At 25.8% G+C, this 21344-nt stretch overlaps 1 protein-coding gene across 2 annotated transcripts; it reads left to right on the top strand.

The window, feature by feature from the left end:
• The first annotated feature begins 381 nt into the window (after positions 1-381).
• LOC114128385 (glutathione-specific gamma-glutamylcyclotransferase 1) lies at positions 382-19411 on the top strand. Of its 2 annotated transcripts, XM_027992896.2 has the most exons (4): positions 385-516; positions 9110-9852; positions 14559-14594; positions 17632-19411. In XM_027992896.2, the coding sequence occupies exons 2-4, from the start codon at positions 9700-9702 to the stop codon at positions 18091-18093; spliced, it is 651 nt and encodes a 216-aa protein (XP_027848697.1). In that variant the 5' UTR covers positions 385-516; positions 9110-9699; the 3' UTR covers positions 18094-19411. The 2 variants fall into 2 exon arrangements, with proteins under 2 accessions (XP_050054561.1, XP_027848697.1); XM_050198604.1 differs by lacking the exon at positions 14559-14594 and having other exon boundaries at positions 382-516.
• The last annotated feature ends 1933 nt before the right edge of the window (positions 19412-21344 follow it).

Below are 21344 nucleotides of genomic sequence, written 5' to 3'. Positions count from 1 at the left end.
TGATACATATCTATATACACGTATTATATTAATTTCTTAATTTATACAGGTATAACACCTATTTACACTCACGGATTAAATGGACTCCTCGAAAAGTCAAAGACGAGTTAGATATAGATCGAGAATAAGAAGATGTAACTGATTCGTAGAAAGCAGTCGGTGACTAACAGTTTTTCTAGTACTAATACAATATCGTAGTTATCTGCTCGCGCTATTACAATATTGAACGGATAGCGGTCCACTCAATTCGAATTCATATACCGCGGTCCATATTGGTTACGGCACTCTCTAGCGAGTAATTACTATAATAACCACATTCATGAAGTAGGTATCAACATCATAGATAAAAAAAAATCTTTATACCTATATGATCTATTTGTAATTACTCTATGAAGTAGGAGAACACGATATTTTTATTGACTTGTCTGACTTAACATAAAAGTTATCGCCGGTTAAATTCTAGTGTTGTCCGTCGCAATGACGTCCAGTTTTCAACGATTCTCAATCAAACCATTTGTGAGTATATGAGTAAAGTTTATTATTAAGAATTTATATTGTAAAAATGTAACATTATCCTATTTTTAAATTTAGCAATAATATTTATTATTTCACTCATAACTATAGTACACGCTTCAAAGAAAATATTAATACTAATGTCCCTACCTTTTTAAAACAAACTGATATAAAATACTTGATGTCTGTATAGCAATTAAACTATGTATAGAGCTCTTAAAATCATTATAAAGTAATTCCATAATGTACAATCAGTTTTAAATAATACATATAAAATGTGTATCATAATATTGCAAGTTCCAAATTATTAAAGATGTATTTTGTACTATACCTTAAATTAACTTCCTATTTATGATTTACTAACAATAATAATTATTTATTGTATAATAATTAATAGGTACTTATATGCATAAGCCTCAACTTATATGCCATGTATATACGCTCAATTATTTTTTTAGTTTATCAAATCTCACACATGAGTAAATTATAAGTATATGAATTACAAAATAATACGTCAGTTTAAAATTTTTATTTTCATATTTATTTTTAGTTTAGCTATCAATTTTGATTTTAAATATGATACTTATGCAAGGATATTTCAAGTTTTTGATGATTACATTCTTTAGTGGTGTAAGCTTACCGAAAAGTACTTTTTTTAATGTATGATACTTTAAATCGTCAACCCCTTCGTGAAGATATATTGTTCACGCTTGTCAAGATCCTTCAGGCATATCCTGTTCAATTTTAACTATTAGCGTTCTTGTAAGCTCTATTTCTATAGCCTTATACATCTACGTAACCCTATTGGCTATTTATAACAGTTGAATATTTTTTCATATCACGTTGATTTCCGTTAATAATTATTGCCGTTATCGTATGTATAATACTAAAATATTTATCAATAATTTTCTGTCTAAATATTATTATAAATCCTAAGTATAAACTATAAATGCTTGGATTGTTAATTTATAGAAACTTAAAATAACATGAATTATATTAAATTAATTAATTAAATTATACGTTTTATTAAATAAAGACAGAAAAAGTGCCTAATAATCGTAAAAAATGTAATTTAATAAATATTATATAGATGCTAAAACTCTCCGGAATTAAATAATATTCTGAAAAAAATTAAAAACTAAAATTGATTTTATAGCATATATAGGTAAATGACTTATTGTTTTTTCCTTTTTTTTTTTTTTTGAATAATATAGATAAAAAATAAGTAATAAATTATCTATGGTGACTTTTGCTAAAGAATACTTTCTTTATAATATATTATATTAGGAAACTAGGTATATTCTACAAAAAACACTTTTGTATCCCTCACATATATATATTATTATAGTCTTATCTCAAAATCAGACAATTGGAACATTATAAAAAAAAATAAGAATAAATAAAACAAGACATGGCAAATGATTTAGTAAAATAATATTTAAATAAACGTTATTTATTACTTAACTTATTAATAATAATTTTCAATTTCTTACCAAAAATATGACATTCATGTATAGTATTATTAGTCTTGTTTGCGAGTTATGACTTTATCAAATAACATAGGGTTATCTCTGATAAAAAAAATATGGCTTTAAAAGGTTATATTTACATATATTGTTTATTTTATTAATTGCATTAGTATACATAAAAATAATCAATAATAATACACGAGTACGTCATATAAGAGTATCTATAAAGTGTATATTGTTTGTATATATAATAATATTATATTAATACAAAATAAATGCTAGCTGATTAAGAATGTAATATGTATATTACCTTTTATTTGCAATTTATTTTAATCATGTAAAATCTTGACGCATTGTATGTTTGTAAGTAGTATTATATATTTAGGTTAAGGTGGTTTATCAATTTCCTGTTACTATTTAGTACCTATTGGCTATTATAAATTATAATTTATAGTCTAAACTATTTATTTTATTGTTGAATTTGTTTAAAATACACAATAAAATTAATAAACATGAATTATGACTATTTAATAGCATTAATGGTATCTATACCTCAATACCTGTAAAGTGTATGTTTATTGTTTATAGACTACATGTTATAAGTTAATAAGCCATTAACCAACAAGGTGTATATATAAACTAGACAATAACGAAATTGTATACATATATATATATATATATATACATATATATTATATAATAAAAAAAGCCTTCCTACTTACTATTACGTTAATATTGCGAGTGATAGTGTTATTGTTAAATAAAGGTATTAATCGAAAAATTTTCATAACACTCTTTTTTTTACTTTCTACACAAAAACAAAAAACTATGTATCTTAATGTTTAAGGAAGAAATGATAAAAATGTAATTATTTAGATAATAATTGATAAACTTATAACTCAAATGCAGAACTACTACCAATTGTGATTTATATTTAAAACTTGTAAAATATCTATTAAAATAAAAATATAGTATATACTAATATAATATATATGTACTATAGTAAATAAAAATGAAAAAAAATAAAAACTGTAAGTTCATAAATGGCATATAACATATATAACAGTTCTGATTTTTTTGTTTATATAATTGCACCTACTACATGTTTAAGGTATTAATATTAGATATGATTAGCCCAAGCCATAACAATTTTTTATTATCTTGAACGTTTTTTTTTTTTTTATTGCAAATATTTAGAAAAATTTACAATCTATAAATGGAACCATTTTTATTTTACGACGTTCATAAAATTATTTATTTTTCGTAACCAGTAAATTTGGTTTGTTTTCAAACACGGTTTTTGAATTGTCTACAGTAGAATTTTAGATCACAATTATACTTATGTTGAGTTTAATGTAACTTAAATGGAGACAATGTATTATTTCGAATAAATTCTTATAAATGTTATATTAATTATTATCTAGTAAAATCATAATGGGTATTTTACAAAAATCAAAGATATTTAACAAAATAAAGCTTTATAATTTATGATTTTAATATTCTTTGTTGAATTTGACATTTAAGGATGTGATTCAATAAAAAAATTAAAGACGGACCGTTATACTTGCTTGCTTACTTAGAAACAATTGTAGTGAAAAAAATAAATGAAAATTACGTAAATATAAATATGGCTTCGGAAATTTTACTAAAATAAATTTATAATATACATATTGAACTACTCTAAAAATATTAAAATTATGTGGTAAGTAACCAAAAATACATTTTTGGAAATATTTAAGAATTCAGACTAAATTCTCTTATTTTTATAAATAAATTTAAAATTCAATTTTTTAAGATATTATCTGTTTTTTTGATAAGTAAATAATTAATTGAATATGAGTATAAGAACTAATCATTTAAAATTGTACTATATGCACGTGATCCAGCAGTGATAAAACATTATTATAATATATTATAATATAAATGTACTTAATAAGTTGTACCATTATAGCATTAAATATAGACTATCGACAATTTATATAGTTGTGGTTCTCAACCGATTTAAGAGAGGTGTATTAATCCTATTTATTTTCTGCACAAGAGAGAATATAGTTGTGAATACTTATAATGAATTTATTATTCAATAAGAATTAAATTAAGTTTTTTGTTAAATAAACCAATATTAATATAAAGAAATAATTGATTTGACATGGAATTATATTATAATAATTAATAATTTTAACTTTGGAATATACTGTTTATTGGGTTAAAATTCAATATAATAACTATCTAATTTTTGGTAAAAAAAGGTCATGAAATAGGTGTAAAATGTTGAGAAGTGAGAACCACTGGTGTATACCTACATGGTATGCAACTATCGTTTTAGATATGGAAATAATTATATAATTGTTTTATCACTATGCACTAATTTTTAAATTGTAATTATTAACATTATTACCAGCAGAATATTGGTTTAAGATCCAGTGATATGTTTATACACAATAAATACCTGCTTAATAGTTGAGCGTAAATTAATGTAATTATTGAATATTAATTAATGGATAGCGGTATAATACTTAAATATTTCACTTTAATAATAATTGTATTCTAGATATAAAATATATACATCGTCTCAATTTATTGATCAAATAACATTTTAAAATGGTTTCATAAATCTAGGTAACAATTTAAAATAATTAGTTAACAAAACAGTAAATTCTAGTACAATTATTTTAAGAAAAAGAGTAATAATTTATTTAATGTACTATACGTTAGGTTTGGTTACTTGGGACTTATTATAGTTATTAGTTATCGTATTTATTATTTATTTATATAATCATATATTCTATGCAACAGTCGTCCTCTGGAAATAGTAGTTGTCACAGATAAATAATATGGCGTGTTTATTAAAATATGTATTAAAAGTTAAACTATAACGCCATCTATTGGAATATATTTTATATTTAATTAATAGTAATTTAAATATTAAATATAAGACATTCTTTCTATATGAGAATTTGAGAATTCGCCTTCGTATATTTATTGCTTGTTATTTGTCAATAAAACAGGTTTGAATAAAATTGTCTATATTCATTATTTGTATTTTATTTGGAGTTTTGATATAATTTACAAAAAGGGTCTGATTAATTTAGGTAGTTTTTAATTTGTGTGTAAATTTATTTTTATTGAACTCAAACTATTTCTAAGTTTTTTAAAATATTATACTCTTTTTAAAAGTTACCAATGTAATAAATTTAATATACCTTAAAATTACACTAATTTTATTTAATATAACCTTCATTGTAAATTCTACAGTATCAGTATATGCCACTATAAAATAAACTTGAAAGAAAACTCGAGCATCATAAGATAATAGTTATAGGAAAAAATATTATGAGCATTTGAACTTTACATTTTTAACGAAATCACATAACGATACTATTTATCCTCAGACGATTTTAAATATTTGTTATAATTTAAAAAGTATAAGTCGTAGATACTTGAAACTTAAGAGTTGAAGTTAAAAATTTAAAAAAAATTTATAAGTATAGTAGTTTGTATAAAATTAAAAATTGAATACAAGATTTTCCATAAGTTTGATTTACAATAATTATAAAAGAAGTTGAACGTCAGCCAATTAAAATATTTTTATCTTAAGTTAAAATTTTTACGAAATAAAAAAAAAATTCACGCATAAAATAACGATTTAATCAAATAATTTTATTTTTTATTTTTTAAGTTAAAAATTCCTAGTCGTAGAAACTTAATTATATCATTCAATTAAAATTTAACACATCTATTAACCATTATAGTGACCTACTCTATGTCCGAGGTCCATTCGATACCTACGTACTGCTGAGCGTTACCCACTTGACCACCTTTTTTTATTATTATTAGTTATTATAGTTTATTACTATATGGAGTTCATATTATCGTGTTATTATCCAAGTATTATATGTTTTAACTTGTATTTGTGAAACAGATTAAAGCATATTATATAAAATTATAAACCATTTTTATTCTATAGATACCTAATCTATTGTTGTATACTTGTATATAGAGATACTCGTACTTATATTGATTGTTTGAGTGTTTCTAAAAAGTTTAACTTGAATGTATTATACAAAGGTTACAAGAATAAAAGGCCAGTAAATCTAAAACTTTGTTTAAATTATACATAATTACTATGGTTACAACTGTTTTATAAAAAAATTAATTTTTACATTTGATTTTCTCTTATAAATTATCACTAAATAATTGTTGAGCTGTTATGTTTTTCTTCGATAAAAAATGTATTGTTATTTCTTATGTAATATGTAGTATAATAATTAGTTTCATTATCTATAAATTATACTCGATGTACTCCTATTTTTAATTGTCTTTAAAAATTTATATTAACGCTAATCATTTTTATAATTTATCATACATTCTAAAGTAGATAGCCATTTATTATGTTTTATATTTAATTCATAAGCCATATTGTAAATGCTGTCAGTATATAATATTCTATATGGTCCATAAAATAATATATTTTATTCAAATAATGTGTCATATAAGTTAATAGAGTTTTAATTTAAAATTAATTACTGAAAGTTTTAATTTTTATTTAATAATAAATATCTATCTTAAACATATTGATGAGACTTGATATAAATATTGAATTTATAGAAGAGGTATTAGACTATATAACTTAACCTAATTTGTGAACTGTGTACCCAGGAATATTGTATAATGTGTATAAACTATTAATAATAGTTTGTATTTTATACTTTATAGTTTACAGAACAAATAAACTAGTGTTTAAAATACGGCGTGAATGAAGTAGTAATCCTTAAATATTTTTTATTATTTTGTTTCGATACATGTTATTTCTTTATATATATAATAGGTATAAAATATTACTATATATATCAAGCGTTCATGGACCATGCCTATAACCGTGATTAGGTTGAGCCATTTAACCATGCTAATTTTACAGTTCAAACAAAAAAGAAGTACTGTGCAATATAACATGTAGTAATACTTACACTATTTCATTATACATGGAGAATATAGATTTTTTTATTTGAACACATTTATTCATACTTATTGTCTCAGTATAGGTACCATTTTTTTTTTTATTTTACATTCTAATTAGAGCAAAGATTGAAGAATGTATGTTTTTTTGTTCATGTATGTCTGAAATAATTTTAAGGAGCATGAAAGAAGCTTTAATTTTAAATCGTGAGGTGGGTGAAAATAATTAAATATATATATATATATATATATATATTATATACGTACACATATACGTATGTATAATGTTTACATTAATAAATATACATAAATATATTATAAATTATTGTTAGTAATAAAGGCTGACACACACACACACACACTCACTCCTCAAAATCGTTTTTCGTATACAATAATTTACAAGTTATAAGTTATAATCTATTCAATATAACTAACTATATGAACTAACTTGCTAATATGTTATTCTCAAATTTTTATATACCTACAACAGAGTAACTTCCTTGGTTTTTATTTTTAATAAAAAAAAGTTGTATGAATAATATAAACAAATATTTAACTGTAGCGCTGTACTAAATACTATATTATTATAATTACTTAATTAAAAAATTTCTTATACCTACATTTAAAACAAATATTAAATATTTTAATTTGTTTTTCATTTCTAATTATTTTTACTTGTTGTATGATAAAACTATTATTTTGTTAAACTAAGCTATCACAATAATTTAAATTGTTGTTTCAATAATTTTTTTATTAAGTATATATACTTCGATGATTTTCAATATAGAAAATGCTTTTGGCATCTTATTCACTTCAACCTTGAGCATATTTTACTCTCTTGATCTTCTATACATTTAATTTTAGAATATTATTTTAGGCTGTTCATGAATGAATTGACGACTCTTGTATTTGTTTTAATTTATACAATCAATCTTTCAATGCAAACATTGGTTAGATAGGTTTTTCAAGTATACTGAGATTATTATATACTATTTAAAACTATAACAATCGAAAATTAATCCAACGATTTTATATTTAGTTTTTAATCTCGAGTTACATGATTTAAAGTATGTTTACCTTTTCAAGAAGATACTTATTATAAGTCCACAATAACTTTAAGACCGTCATATGCGACAGTACAGATCCAACATATAATTTTTATACAAATATATAGTCAATGTCTATAACTTTTATAGTACTGTATAATATACGATATAATCGTTTGATAGTTTGTAGTGTTTGTATTGAAACATATCTAAACCAAAAACAGATTTAAATTATATTGAGTTATATAATTAAAACCTTAAATTAGAGGTTACAGGAACGATCGCAATAACTTAATTAAAATACTAAGTAAATGACAACGATATAATGCATGTATGAAGAAATCACATTTTTGAGATTATAAAGAAAAAAATCAGGAAAAATTGGCCAAATATCAATTTCAGATAATAGTATGTCTGTATGTATGTATCTATAAGATAAACAATTGAGAAACTAGGATGTTATTCTTCAATAAAAAGAACAACTTTAAATTTGTCACGATCCAATTATCGTCATGTTCGAGCAGCTAAAGAACACCAAATGATAATAACATGTTATTAATCTTACGCCACAAACGCGTATACCAATATAATAATTATTGTGCGAATGTGCGGTTCCTACGACTTACGACAACGACACCGAACACTGATCTATAGTACATAATTTAAAAGTGTATTATATCATAATATTTACTCGCACACACTGTCAGAATTGACGTAACTGTGTGCTTTTTTATTCGTGATTATCGCCTAAATAATATTATATCATATATTATTATGGTTTATATATATTATACATTAGTACGTTACGCGAACACAATAATTAGTATAACACAAAATATTTTGATATTATATACATATTTTGGTAAACAGAAATAGTAGGTATGTCGTTGCCACATAATATTTCGTATTGACCTTGGCGTTTAGGTTCATCGGTTTATTGCACGAGCGAATTTTTTTCTAGCCATCTAAAAATGAAAAATTAATAATAGTAATACCTAATACATATACATGTACACAACGAAAACGTCTGTTGACCCGGTGGCAGCGATAGCGCAAACATCAGACAAACAATATTATTAGCGTTAGTTATTATTATTATTATTATTATTATTATTATTATTACAGTTATCAAACAACAGCGGCGGCATAAAGATACGCGACAGAGCGCAGAATCCAAAATAATATAATCGCGCGTTATTATCACCGTCACCACCGCCGCCGACGACCACCGCTACCGTAGGGGCCGGACCGTCGTCGCCGGCCGACGATCGGACAACGCGTCGCCGCCGCCACGCCGTAACGGTTACGTTAGTTGTCGAAAAAAAATCATATCGTTGTAATAGACTACGTACGATCGACGCGCGCCAGACCAGTATCGCTCGCCGTTCGGCGTACTTGACAGCGCGACTACGTCTGGAAGCGTGCTTTGTACGTCGCCTCAGTGCTTTTAATAATACTTCGAGCGCGAGAGTGCGTGTGATTTAAATACTATTATAATTGAACGCTCCACTGCAATTAATTACATTATTTTATATAACGTATTATAATCACACGTCGTCGATTTCGTTGTAATTATCATCATCAGCTTCTCTGCCGAGCACAGCGAGACACCTACTGAGCCACTGCAACACCACGTATTATACCTCTTCGGCTACCGACACACGACGGACGTCATATAATTTTGTTGGCCGGACCCTCCACAGTCCAGAGTTTTCATGGCCGAGGTTCCCGAGTACTGGGTGTTTGGGTATGGATCGCTGTGCTGGAACCCAGGTTTCGAATTCAAGGATTCCATGGTCGGTTACGTGGAGGGTTTCTCCAGGAAGTTCTGGCAGGGCAACATTGCACACCGAGGTACCAAGGAAAAGGTAACGATATATAATTATTTATTATTACAGTCGATGGACAGTTTCGATTTTAATATACCTAAAATATTTCAATATATTTATACCAAAGCGCACGTGTAGTCTGTTTCGCGTCTTATCGCGAGATAATGTAATAATATAATAAATGTTTATATTATACATATGTATACTCAATACGGTATCCATATGTAAACACGCTCGAGAGTGCATCCGTCTGAATGAGTGCATGGCTGATGCAATGTTTTCATAATATTTCCCATAGGTTTTGAGAACCACTGGCTACCGCCTAGTGGTTCCGCTACCGAAGGCAGCAGCCTCCTTATTGGGGAAATAATTATCACGACCCCGCGCAAGCCACGTGACAGTTTTTTATATTAACTCCAGGTTTGAACGATTTTTCGTCTTACCGGCGTTTATTGGAAGGGTCTCGTTGTAAAGTACCAAAAATCGACTTCACCAGTCGAACCACTTGAAACTGTCCCTTTATTATAATAACACTAAATTCCTACATAGTTTACGGTACGCGTACCTTTATTTGGAAAATTGATGACCACGTTTGATTTTCTCTCATTTGCACTGCGTGTTAACTGTCAAGTTTCTATAAAATTATGTCCATGAACGACCTCTTATTTTTTTTCTATAGCAGGTATTCGAGTAGGTAGTTATTTCCCATGTCTAGTCTTAATGATTGTGAATGTGTTTAGTATAGTTATGAGTACATAAAGATACAAGGGGTTCTCAAATAATTAATTTCACTATTTAGCAAAAGCCAATACTGAGATTATTTTTTTACACTGTAATAATTATTAATTAACGTTAAAACATTTTTACCTCAATTTTTAATACCTCCGCCAACAACGAATATATTTCCGCATTTTTTGTACCGATTCAATCAAACTGGTTTATCACTATAGGTACTAATTAACTTACATAATACTTATTTATACATGTTTAGTTTTCATAGTTCAATGGTTGTAGATTTGATGTGTATTCCTTAGTTAAATTAATTAAATAGTTTATAATCTAAAATTTGGTAAAAATGAAATTCAGCACTATATTCGTTAAAAAGATAATTTTATTTCGATTATAGTATTTTTCCTCAACTTCTACTCATTATTTTTATTGTACTCGTATTAACTATACATATAGTGTCACCAAAATGCCTTTCACTTATACGTTATGCCTATTTTAACAAATTGTGTCACAATCAATAGGTACAGAAATTTTCTTTGTTAACAATTAAGGTCATCCTATTTATAATATTTTAATATTTAAAAAAATTTAAGAGTTGGGGTTTACTGGTGAAAAAGTACCTATGCTTTCTTAAGTTGTATACAGGTAATAACTATATTAAACTGGTTTATTGATCTAAATTTCAGCTCATTAATGATTGAAGGCCCAGGGCCACGGAATTTTAGACAGACTAGTGCAGTTTTCTTTTAAAAAATGACCTCCACATATTATCCGAGTGAAATGTTTCAGACTTACCTATGATTATATAATTATATTTTATAATAGTTATTGCACTTATTAATTAAAGCTTTCAACTCGTATTCTTTATTTTTATTTAAATATAATTTGCAGTAGCACAGGTTATAATAAAGAATAATAATATGGTTTCAATATTTATTTGTTTAAAGTTTTATATATATAGTGATTCGTGCTTTGTGGTATATATAAATATACAATTTACATAAATTAGAATTAATAAACAATAATGTTAAAAAATATGCAAAACTTCAACACTATAAATTAATATCAAAAACAATTATTCACTGATTGTAAATAAAATATTTATAACAAAATAAATAAATAATATTATTTTTGATTGTTGTATATTTTGTTAATAAGAATTATTCTTGCGTCATTTACCGTTTTCGTATGTTTATGTGTTTTAACTAAATTTTACATAAACATTTTATAAAATGTATAATGGATTTTCTGTTTATTTTTTATTCAATAAAAATATTTTATTCATAATACAATTTTGAGGAATTCTACATGCATAATTAATACATTGAATTCAATATTCAAATACTATAATATTAAATATTATAATACTGTAAAAATTTTAATACGTAACAGTTGATACTATATTAAATTAATATACTAAAAACGTTTTTATTGACTATATTTCATAAAATATAATTACAAATAATGCACGTAATCTCTAAATCTTGAATTCATTATGAATTGGATATTCTAAGTAAAATTATTTGTGAATGATTTTAACTTATCACAATTGATCATTTAAAAAAAAGTTTGAAGGGTCAATATAATATATAAATGAAAATTGAACTAAGTTTCCATTGACTTTTTTATTTCACAAAATTATTTTTATTTAATGAAGGTAATGACTAATGACTAATCTTTAACCATGTTTATATAAACAAAGCCTATATGATATTCTTATAATCTCATTTTTCATAAAAATTAAAATTATAAAATACATTGAAGCTTTTATATACAGCGATTACAGCGTTATTGAAAACATAATAATTTCATAAATATATTAAAATGCAAAAAATTATTCAATTGAAAAATGTAAATATTTGTCAATTTATGTGTAATATTCTTCAGTAAAAAAAAAGACCTCAACGAACCTATACATAATATTCTTAGATGATAATATGATGTTTGTGACATTGCATGTATCTATTTCAATTAAAATTTAACTTTCTTTATTAATGACAGTTTATAACATTTATTGTGTGAACAACTGTGTGATCATGTTTGTGAATAATTGTATGTAAAATAAAGTGGTAAATTAAGTACTTGAATAATTTTTTTGAAAGTATATAAAAGACAAACTATAATAGGTATAATAGATTAATTTTTGATACGTATAAAGCATTAGGTATCTAAATAAAATTACTTATCGAGATTGTATGAACAATAAAAAAATAAATGAGATATTAATTTTCAAGTTTTATTTAAGAAAACTTACGTTCTATATGTTCAAGTGCTTTTTGCTTCTATGTCAGTTGTTATCATTAAATTCATATTATCTATACAATGTATACACAATTACAAATACATGCAATTATTAAATTATTAATTATATAATATTATAACGTTTCTTAATTCTGTTATTCATTGTTTATGCGTTATGAAATTTATTTTTATTTATTGTTACTCATTGGACGATGTGGGACAATGGACTAATGTGATCTAATATTATTTATTTTATGATTTGGATAAAAAGCAAGTTTTTTGCCATTATTATACGTTTATAGAAGCTTATGAAATATATTATAATTATTGATTATATAATAGTGTAATATTATAGTAATTATACAATATTATATAAAAATATGGATCAAATCCTATACAATCATCATTGAACAATTTAGTTAAGATCGGTTTAAATCTTTAGCAATTATTGGTTAAATGTTTTCATTATAATGTATTATTGATGGTTAATTAATTTGATTTTGTTATTCATCAGATTGATCTCCTCCTTTGTAAACTGTTTTAAATCCTAATAATTATTTATAGTTTTATAGGTAACCAGTTCCATAATGAACCATTTGTACTTACTAACTAGTAAACACTGTACTTAGATTGTATGTTTGTACACAATATTACAATAATTTACTCTGGCTTCATTATTCAGCATTATGATAAATTAGATTAAAATGTTTAATAATATCATCTGCACTCGTTTATTTAAAAAGAATGTAGATGTAGATATGTATTATATTACGTTAATTATATTAATAGAATTTTAATTTATTAAAATGTGTACCTTATAGTAAATTAAAATTACAAAAAAATAAAATAAAATAAATGTTTATTAAACTTGAATTTAAGAGGGAAGGACAGTTAAATGGGATAAGCTAGATATTGTATTTAACTCCATCAAGATGGAGTGTGATCATGGGGGATGAGTTAAAGAAACTAAAAAAGTAAATTAGTATGGGAAGGGGACAGATTATAATGGCATACTGGCTAAGTCGTTAATGAGAACGCGATTATAGTGTATTGATGAAGAAGAAGTGTTACAACTATGATAGCCTTAGAAAGAGGGTAATGATTGAACATACAGAGGTACCTAATAATACAGTGTCATGTGGCATAATGAGGAAGGGAAGAGAAACCTAAATTATTAAACTAGTTATTATTGAAAATGTCATAATACATTAATAAAGTTGATAAATAATGATAATCTTATTCTAAAAACAAATGAATGTACCATTTTACATAAAAACTTAACGAATTAATTTATAAAATATGATTGTATTTTTTAATAAACCAATAGAGCCAAAACGTTTGTGCTTAGAAAATGAAAATATAGCTGAGTTGTTATGACAGTTGAAATGCCGATTAACATGAATAATGTGAAGGTGAAATAAATATATTATACAAAAAAGAAAGACGAGATTCAAGAGAATAAGATCTTCTTCACTGTAGGAGTCTATTGTTTGAATTTTTTACAACTGGGAAATTGTGTGAACTACAGACATCACAATATGGTTTTCTTACTTAGACATATTATTATTATATGAACATAAGAACATGGTTCAATCATAACTGTATCTAATACAAAGCCACACAGCAAAAACATTTTCTATTCCACTCCCATCAGAAAGTATTGTCCGTCTATTCACATTTATTATATGTATGCCTATATTATTGTTATTGTTATTTATAAAAATATAAACGAAAACTATTATTTGACTAACTTAGGTTAATGTTATATTTTTCAGCCTGGACGTGTAGCCACATTAGTCGAAGACCCTCAGGTAACTAAAGTTTAATATTTATATTTTATATAAATCTTGATACCGAAACGAAACGTATTCCTTTAACCGCATTCCGTTTAGTAAACAGAAAAAAATATGTCCTTCGTAGCTTATTGTATAGTGAATGAGAAATGCGATGTGTTGTGTTATTTTGTCTATATATTCTGTAGATAATAATATAGTATATCAAATAAACTATGCAGGAAACGACAATAAATAAATATACGTAGTAATCAAGTACGTATAATATCTACTTACCAATGAATATAGTATTCTGTACGTGTGATACGTTCATGTTTTAAAAGATTTAAGTGATAATATCAAAAGTAGGAGTAAAAATTAATTTATTATCAGCTTTTTATATAAACTAAGGAGCTCATTATATTTGCAATATTTAGCAATGAGAAATATGTTCTTACTAATAACGATTTTATTTATTATAAATATGTTACAAATAGTTTGTATAGATCTATAATAAATAATTGAAGGAGATAAAGTTTTTTTATAAAATTAATATTCAGAAATAAAAAGTATTTCTAACCTTAAGGGATGATATCAAAAAATTATTATATCACTTAAAATTGACGAAAAATCATTAATCGCTTCACTAAAAATGTAAAATGTATATGATTATTTATTATATTTATATGTAAACAAACATATATTGTAAAAAGTATATTATGTTTATATTTAAAATTAAAATTTATAGTTTGTTCAAAAATGTTAAAACAAAAGAAATAATAATTGTGAATTGTTTTTAGGCGCGTCGTTGTGAAGTATAGATTTATAGTTTTTATAAGACGGTAGCGATTATAAATCAAAACTCAGATAGTTGATTATAAACCTTGAGAGGGTTCTAAAAATAATAACAGATATTATATAAAACAAAAAGGTTCGTATCCTAGTTCCAATTCCAACTCCCGTTATTTCTAAATTAAAATTATATTTCATCAATCGATATATCTATTGTTTTTTTTTTTACTTCAAAAATGAAATTGATATTAATAAGACTGTAAGGTTATTTTTTATAGTGTATATTTCTCAATGAAATAGTTTTACTTTTCTTGTATACTCCGTTAAGGCAATAATAATATGATAGCTTATAAAGTACGATGAATCGATTGGACATTTATTATTAAGGTTATTTAGCATTTTCTTTATTCAACCTATAATTTTCTATAATAATGATTAAGTATTATAAACATTTTGATTTAACTTTTAATCATATTATATAATCTTATCTTCAATAAATTGATTTTAATTTTAATTTGTATTCCAATAATAATTAGGAACCATTATAGATTATAATATATAATTGGTATTAAATTTAATAAATTATTCACAATATCTCGAATTGTATTAATAATGAACAATGGTGATTTTATTTATACTTTATAAACCCAAAACTTCATTTAATGAATTAATATGAATCGCATAATATTATAATTACACAAATAATAATACGTATTAATATTTAATAACCTATTATATAGTAACAAATACCATAAATTAATTTTAATCCAGTGTAAATAACAAAAATACTGTATAATACAATGATTTTACCGATTTTCTTCGAATTTATTTAATAACATTAAAAATAAATGTTATTATATTTAATTGAACAATTGTGTATTAAATAAGAATAAGAGTATAAGAACGAGTTATCACTGATCAATACACTTTAACTTTGTGTCTTTGATAAAATCTATGCTAAACTCTATGTTTGATGTACAAGCTACCAACATCAGTGTAAAGGTTAAAATTTCGTTGAAAATTAAAAAATCACTTAACAAGCTGTTTATAGTTTATGTTAACCGATTGAGCGTAAATGTTATTATATATTGCCTACCCTCTTCTCGATCCCCTAGTGATTCTCGACTACTTTACTTTTAAACTCTCGTATCTCATTATATTGATCTATATACACATAAACACGATTTATCCACGGATATTTTGAACGAACCTGTCTGTTCTTCTTAGTGTTTCCAATGTTTCCATTCAAGTACTTCTTGAATTACGTTCTCCTCTATACACAGACATGAACCTGTTTAAAAAAAACAGCATGAAAGATGTGTTATGGTTTTTTTTAACGAGTTCTTGGGAGCTACCTACTGTACCCGGCAAAAATAATTGCATTTTTTCTCGATTATACAAAGAAGTGTTTGATTTGTGCGTAACTCGTAAAGTGAATGATGGTGATGGATGTGCGTCCTGCCAAAATTAAACACTATGTTATTATATTACTTTGTCACCAATATGCGTGTATCCAAAAATAAAGACTACATTTTTATAAAATGTTAATTACAAGTTCGTAAATTATTTTACACTGAATAAAGTGGGAAACACAATTTTATTAGAGCGATAAAAATCAAACAATATTTAAAATTAAATAAACAATTTCTGTTACTGAAATTTTTTAACAATAGGTACTAACATAGTACGCTAGTCAGAACTGGGAAAAAATTTCAAAAATAAACTTTTTCTTTGTTATGAATTAGTCGTCAGTTTGATGAAAATAAGCTCAACTATAGGTAATACGATGGTATATAATATAATGTTATATTATTTCAATTAACACGTGATACGTAAACTAAAACTATTTACGTATTAACGTGGACATTGTAATTTAGAAAGTGAGATTCCAACTCAAACTATAGTAATGTATACATTACAATGTTACATATCTGTATGCCTATAACCAGGGACGACGCCCACAGATTTAAAGTTCAATTAGTGCAAAAATGGTCAAGGTAAACAATATATACCGTGAAGGGTAATTCCCCCCATTTCCTAAGTGCAATGTAGGCGCAATAACAAACACGCGTAAAAAATTATACCTGCAGTTTATACTGAAAACATTGAAATTAACTTAATATATTTATGTACCAGTATTACGGTTGGTTTTTAATATTTTTTATGGAAAATCCAAACTTTTTTTGCGGAAACAAGTTGGACCCTCGCGCTCGTTGCCTTATTTACCTATATAGATGTGCGTGTGTGTGTCTATATAACGGGTGTCGCCATTGTGTTGTTGCAGGGTTTCGTGTGGGGCAAGGCATTTCTGTTGCCGGACGAGACGGCGTTCAGGTACTTGGAGATGCGGGAGGTGTACTTGGGCGGTTACCAGGTACACAAGGTCGACGTGCGGTCTGACGGCTCGAACGATTGCCAACGGACCGTGAACGCGACGGTGTATGTGGCCACGCCGGACAACGGCCAGTGGCTCGGCGAGGCGCCCGTCGACGAATTGGCCACTCAGGTGGCCACGTGCTCGGGACCGGCCGGCCACAACGCCGAGTACGTAATACTGTTGGCGCGATGGGAGCGGCAGCACGCGCCCCCTCACCGCGTCGACCTGGAACTCAACAAGCTCGAGCTACTCGTGCTGGAACAGTTGCAGGCCATCGGCGTGCGGCCCGACGACGTTCTCACCACCAACAACATGCCGTCGTTTTCTTCTATGGTACCCGAAAAGAAGTTGAGGTGTCTGAACATCTGACCAGCATTATTATATTATATTATAATATATTATAATAACACTCATATGAATGCAAGCTATTTCGTTACCGTCGTAAGTCCGTTAACAAAATACAAACATTACACATTTATACACATTATAATATTAAAATTTTCGACGTGAGTGTTATAACATTTTAACACGAATACCCGAAAATCGAATAATTAACCAACTATATATTTTTATATTGAACACCACCACCTCTGGATGACATTTTTAATGTCTCAAAAAAACTATAGGGCGTGATGATATTTTGACTTACTGGCGTTTTCATCTGCGTAACGCGAATATAGTAATATTATTATGTTTTAGTAATAATCCTACTTGACGCGTATTGTATTATACAAACAAATAACAAGTACTAACAGAGACGAGTACCTATGTATGTAACTATTTACGTTAAAATTGACGTGTATACATTAATATTCGTACATTATAATATTACCTACACTCTAACTCTGTGATATTATTTATTTGTAATTTTATTATAAATACGTGTATCACGCTAACGAAACAAATACAATTGCTTAACTATGACAGGGTGATACATATAATACATTTATAAATTATTTTAATTCGTTGATGTTTAATAATTATTAATATTTATTACTATTACTATTATCATTATCATTACTATTATTATTAATATGATTACTGTTATCGTCGTACGATGGATTAAATTCCGCACGAATTGCAAGTATCAGTGGCTATAATATTTTTTTATTTTTATACACATACGATGATGAACGTGATCGGTGTATTGTTATTATTTTTATAAAATGTTCGAAGACGTCCAAAATATGATGTACCTACCTACATGATATGTTTATGAAAAATTAGTGTAAGCGATTTTATTTTATAAACTGACGTTTTTAAATGACGCTTAAAAACGAATAATATAGGTATGTTATTATATGTATATAGATTATGATATATGCTGTAGATTGGGTATAAGATTTTTCATGTGTATAAAAAAATAGCCCCTCAATTATGGCTATAGTATATAAGAATTCACTGTTCAATTATTTTCAGTCCCGATAATATGTATGCGTAATATAATATATCTTATATAAATATACCTATAATATACCTATACATCATTAAAATATATATATATTGGTAGGTATAATATTATATATATTATATACTCGTATATATTTTTATATCTAATTTATAGTGTACCGTGAGGGTATTTTTATTTTGTATTATTATATATTAATGCAATTGTTTTATATTTATGTTTATAATACTTATATACTTGTATAATTTAATGTAAATAAATAAATACGTAGTTTGTGTATATGCGTAGTGTTTATAAGGAAAACTAAAAGAGGTTATGTATAGTAGATAAATGCCAAATGAAGGTATTGCGCACGTCGTACATAGTTTTGACTATTTAAAAATGTGTCGGGTGAATACTATATTTAATTGAGCGTGGAACTCTTCCAAAATAGTATTTTTGTTAATATATAGCGCGTGGCGTGCGCATTTATAAATTGTTCAAGTTATTTTTGCATTCTATTATGATAAGAAAGTATACATTTTTTAGAAGATACTGTATAACATACATATTCAGGCTCGGTAGTTGTACTTCCTTTTCTTATCATCTAGGATATTTATCTGATATTTTTATTTAACATAAGAGAAATTCATAGTTTAGTAAGTAAAAACTAAATTGTGAATTTTTTTTTTTGATTTAATTATAATTATTTTATCGTATTTTATAAAGATAAAATCCACATTATAAATACCTTAAGTATCTGTACCTAAAATAACCTATTCAATAATTTCGTTCTTTTTAAAATGTGATAAATAGTAATAGTTATATAAAATGATAATTTATTTAAAGTTGTAATTTACTTTACTTTATTATTCTTTAGGCATTTAGAACAATCCAAAGTCAATACGAAAAAGTCAAAGTCAAAGATCAGTTGACTATAGAATCAGTATAGATTTTTTTCTTAAACAATAATAATTGTTATTAAACATTTATTAAGCGATTATATTTACAATCTATAAAAAATAATTATGACAACAAACGTTATTAATAGCTCTGTAGGCTATATGACTAAATTGTTACATAGAGCAATAAAGATGTGGAGTTATATGAAAACAAAGGATACAAATGTGAAATGAAAGACAAAAGAATTTGGATGTACTATAAGCACTATAGCATCTACACCGTTTGGCTTGTTATTATTATTACATGCATTTAATATCTATTCAATTTATAATATTTATTTTGTTTTGTGTCATATATGACCAAAAATTCCTGATACGATCATCATGGTATGAACAGGTCTTTAAAAAAAAAAAATAAGTTTAAATGAAGTTAAAAAGATAAATTAATAGCTTAATAATTTAATGAATGATAATTAAGGTAACATCTTGGTAACAAAGTTGTCAATTGATATTTGTCATGTTAGTTATTCAAATTTATTTTCCTTGACCAAAATCTTGCCACTTCAATTACATTTATTGTTTTCTGCTATAATACGTCTTCTTTTGAGTAGAAAAATAAACAGCTTTGGAAATTCAATAGGTACCTAAGTGTTTCATGTTTTGTTCATTACTGCACTCGCATCTTATATAACTCAATATAAGATGTCCTAATATAATATTAATTGAAAATAATGTAGTATACATACATTATTTTACTAAAGCTATTATATATAGCGCAATACTATATTGCAGTATAATAGTATGTAATTGATGTGCCAAGTTAATTGCCAATTGAATAATAACTAATAATGATCGATTAAATAATATGATTTCTATGATGTAGAATTGTTCTAATATTTTCAGTTCCTTCGAAAATATAATATTAAAAATCTGATGAAGTTCCCAACGAATTAACAAAAAAAAAAATCGCAAAAACCTAGATTTTCCGCCGGATTTTTAATTATAAAATACAAAATAGTGGTAATATTTCATTTTGAAAATAGGTATAAATAATTACATTTCTAAATAAAAATTTAAATATTGTTATAGACTTCTTCCGTGAACATATACAAAATGGATCAAAAATTTCTGAGCAAGTCTTTATATTATAGTTAACTATAATTATTAATTGCCAATAGGTATGTGATAATAAATGATAATGTTGCGTACCGTGTCAATTGATTATAATTCACGAAGTTAATTATAAGCTATTAAGTGTTTTAGCTTTCAAGTTTGGGATCTACTCAAATAGATATCAAAGATCGGTATGTTAATATGTCAATATTTTATTT

The sequence above is a fragment of the Aphis gossypii genome, chromosome 1, assembly GCF_020184175.1.
Source record: "Aphis gossypii isolate Hap1 chromosome 1, ASM2018417v2, whole genome shotgun sequence".
Classification (NCBI taxonomy): domain Eukaryota; kingdom Metazoa; phylum Arthropoda; class Insecta; order Hemiptera; family Aphididae; genus Aphis; species Aphis gossypii.
This window is presented reverse-complemented; position numbering and strand designations above follow the sequence as displayed.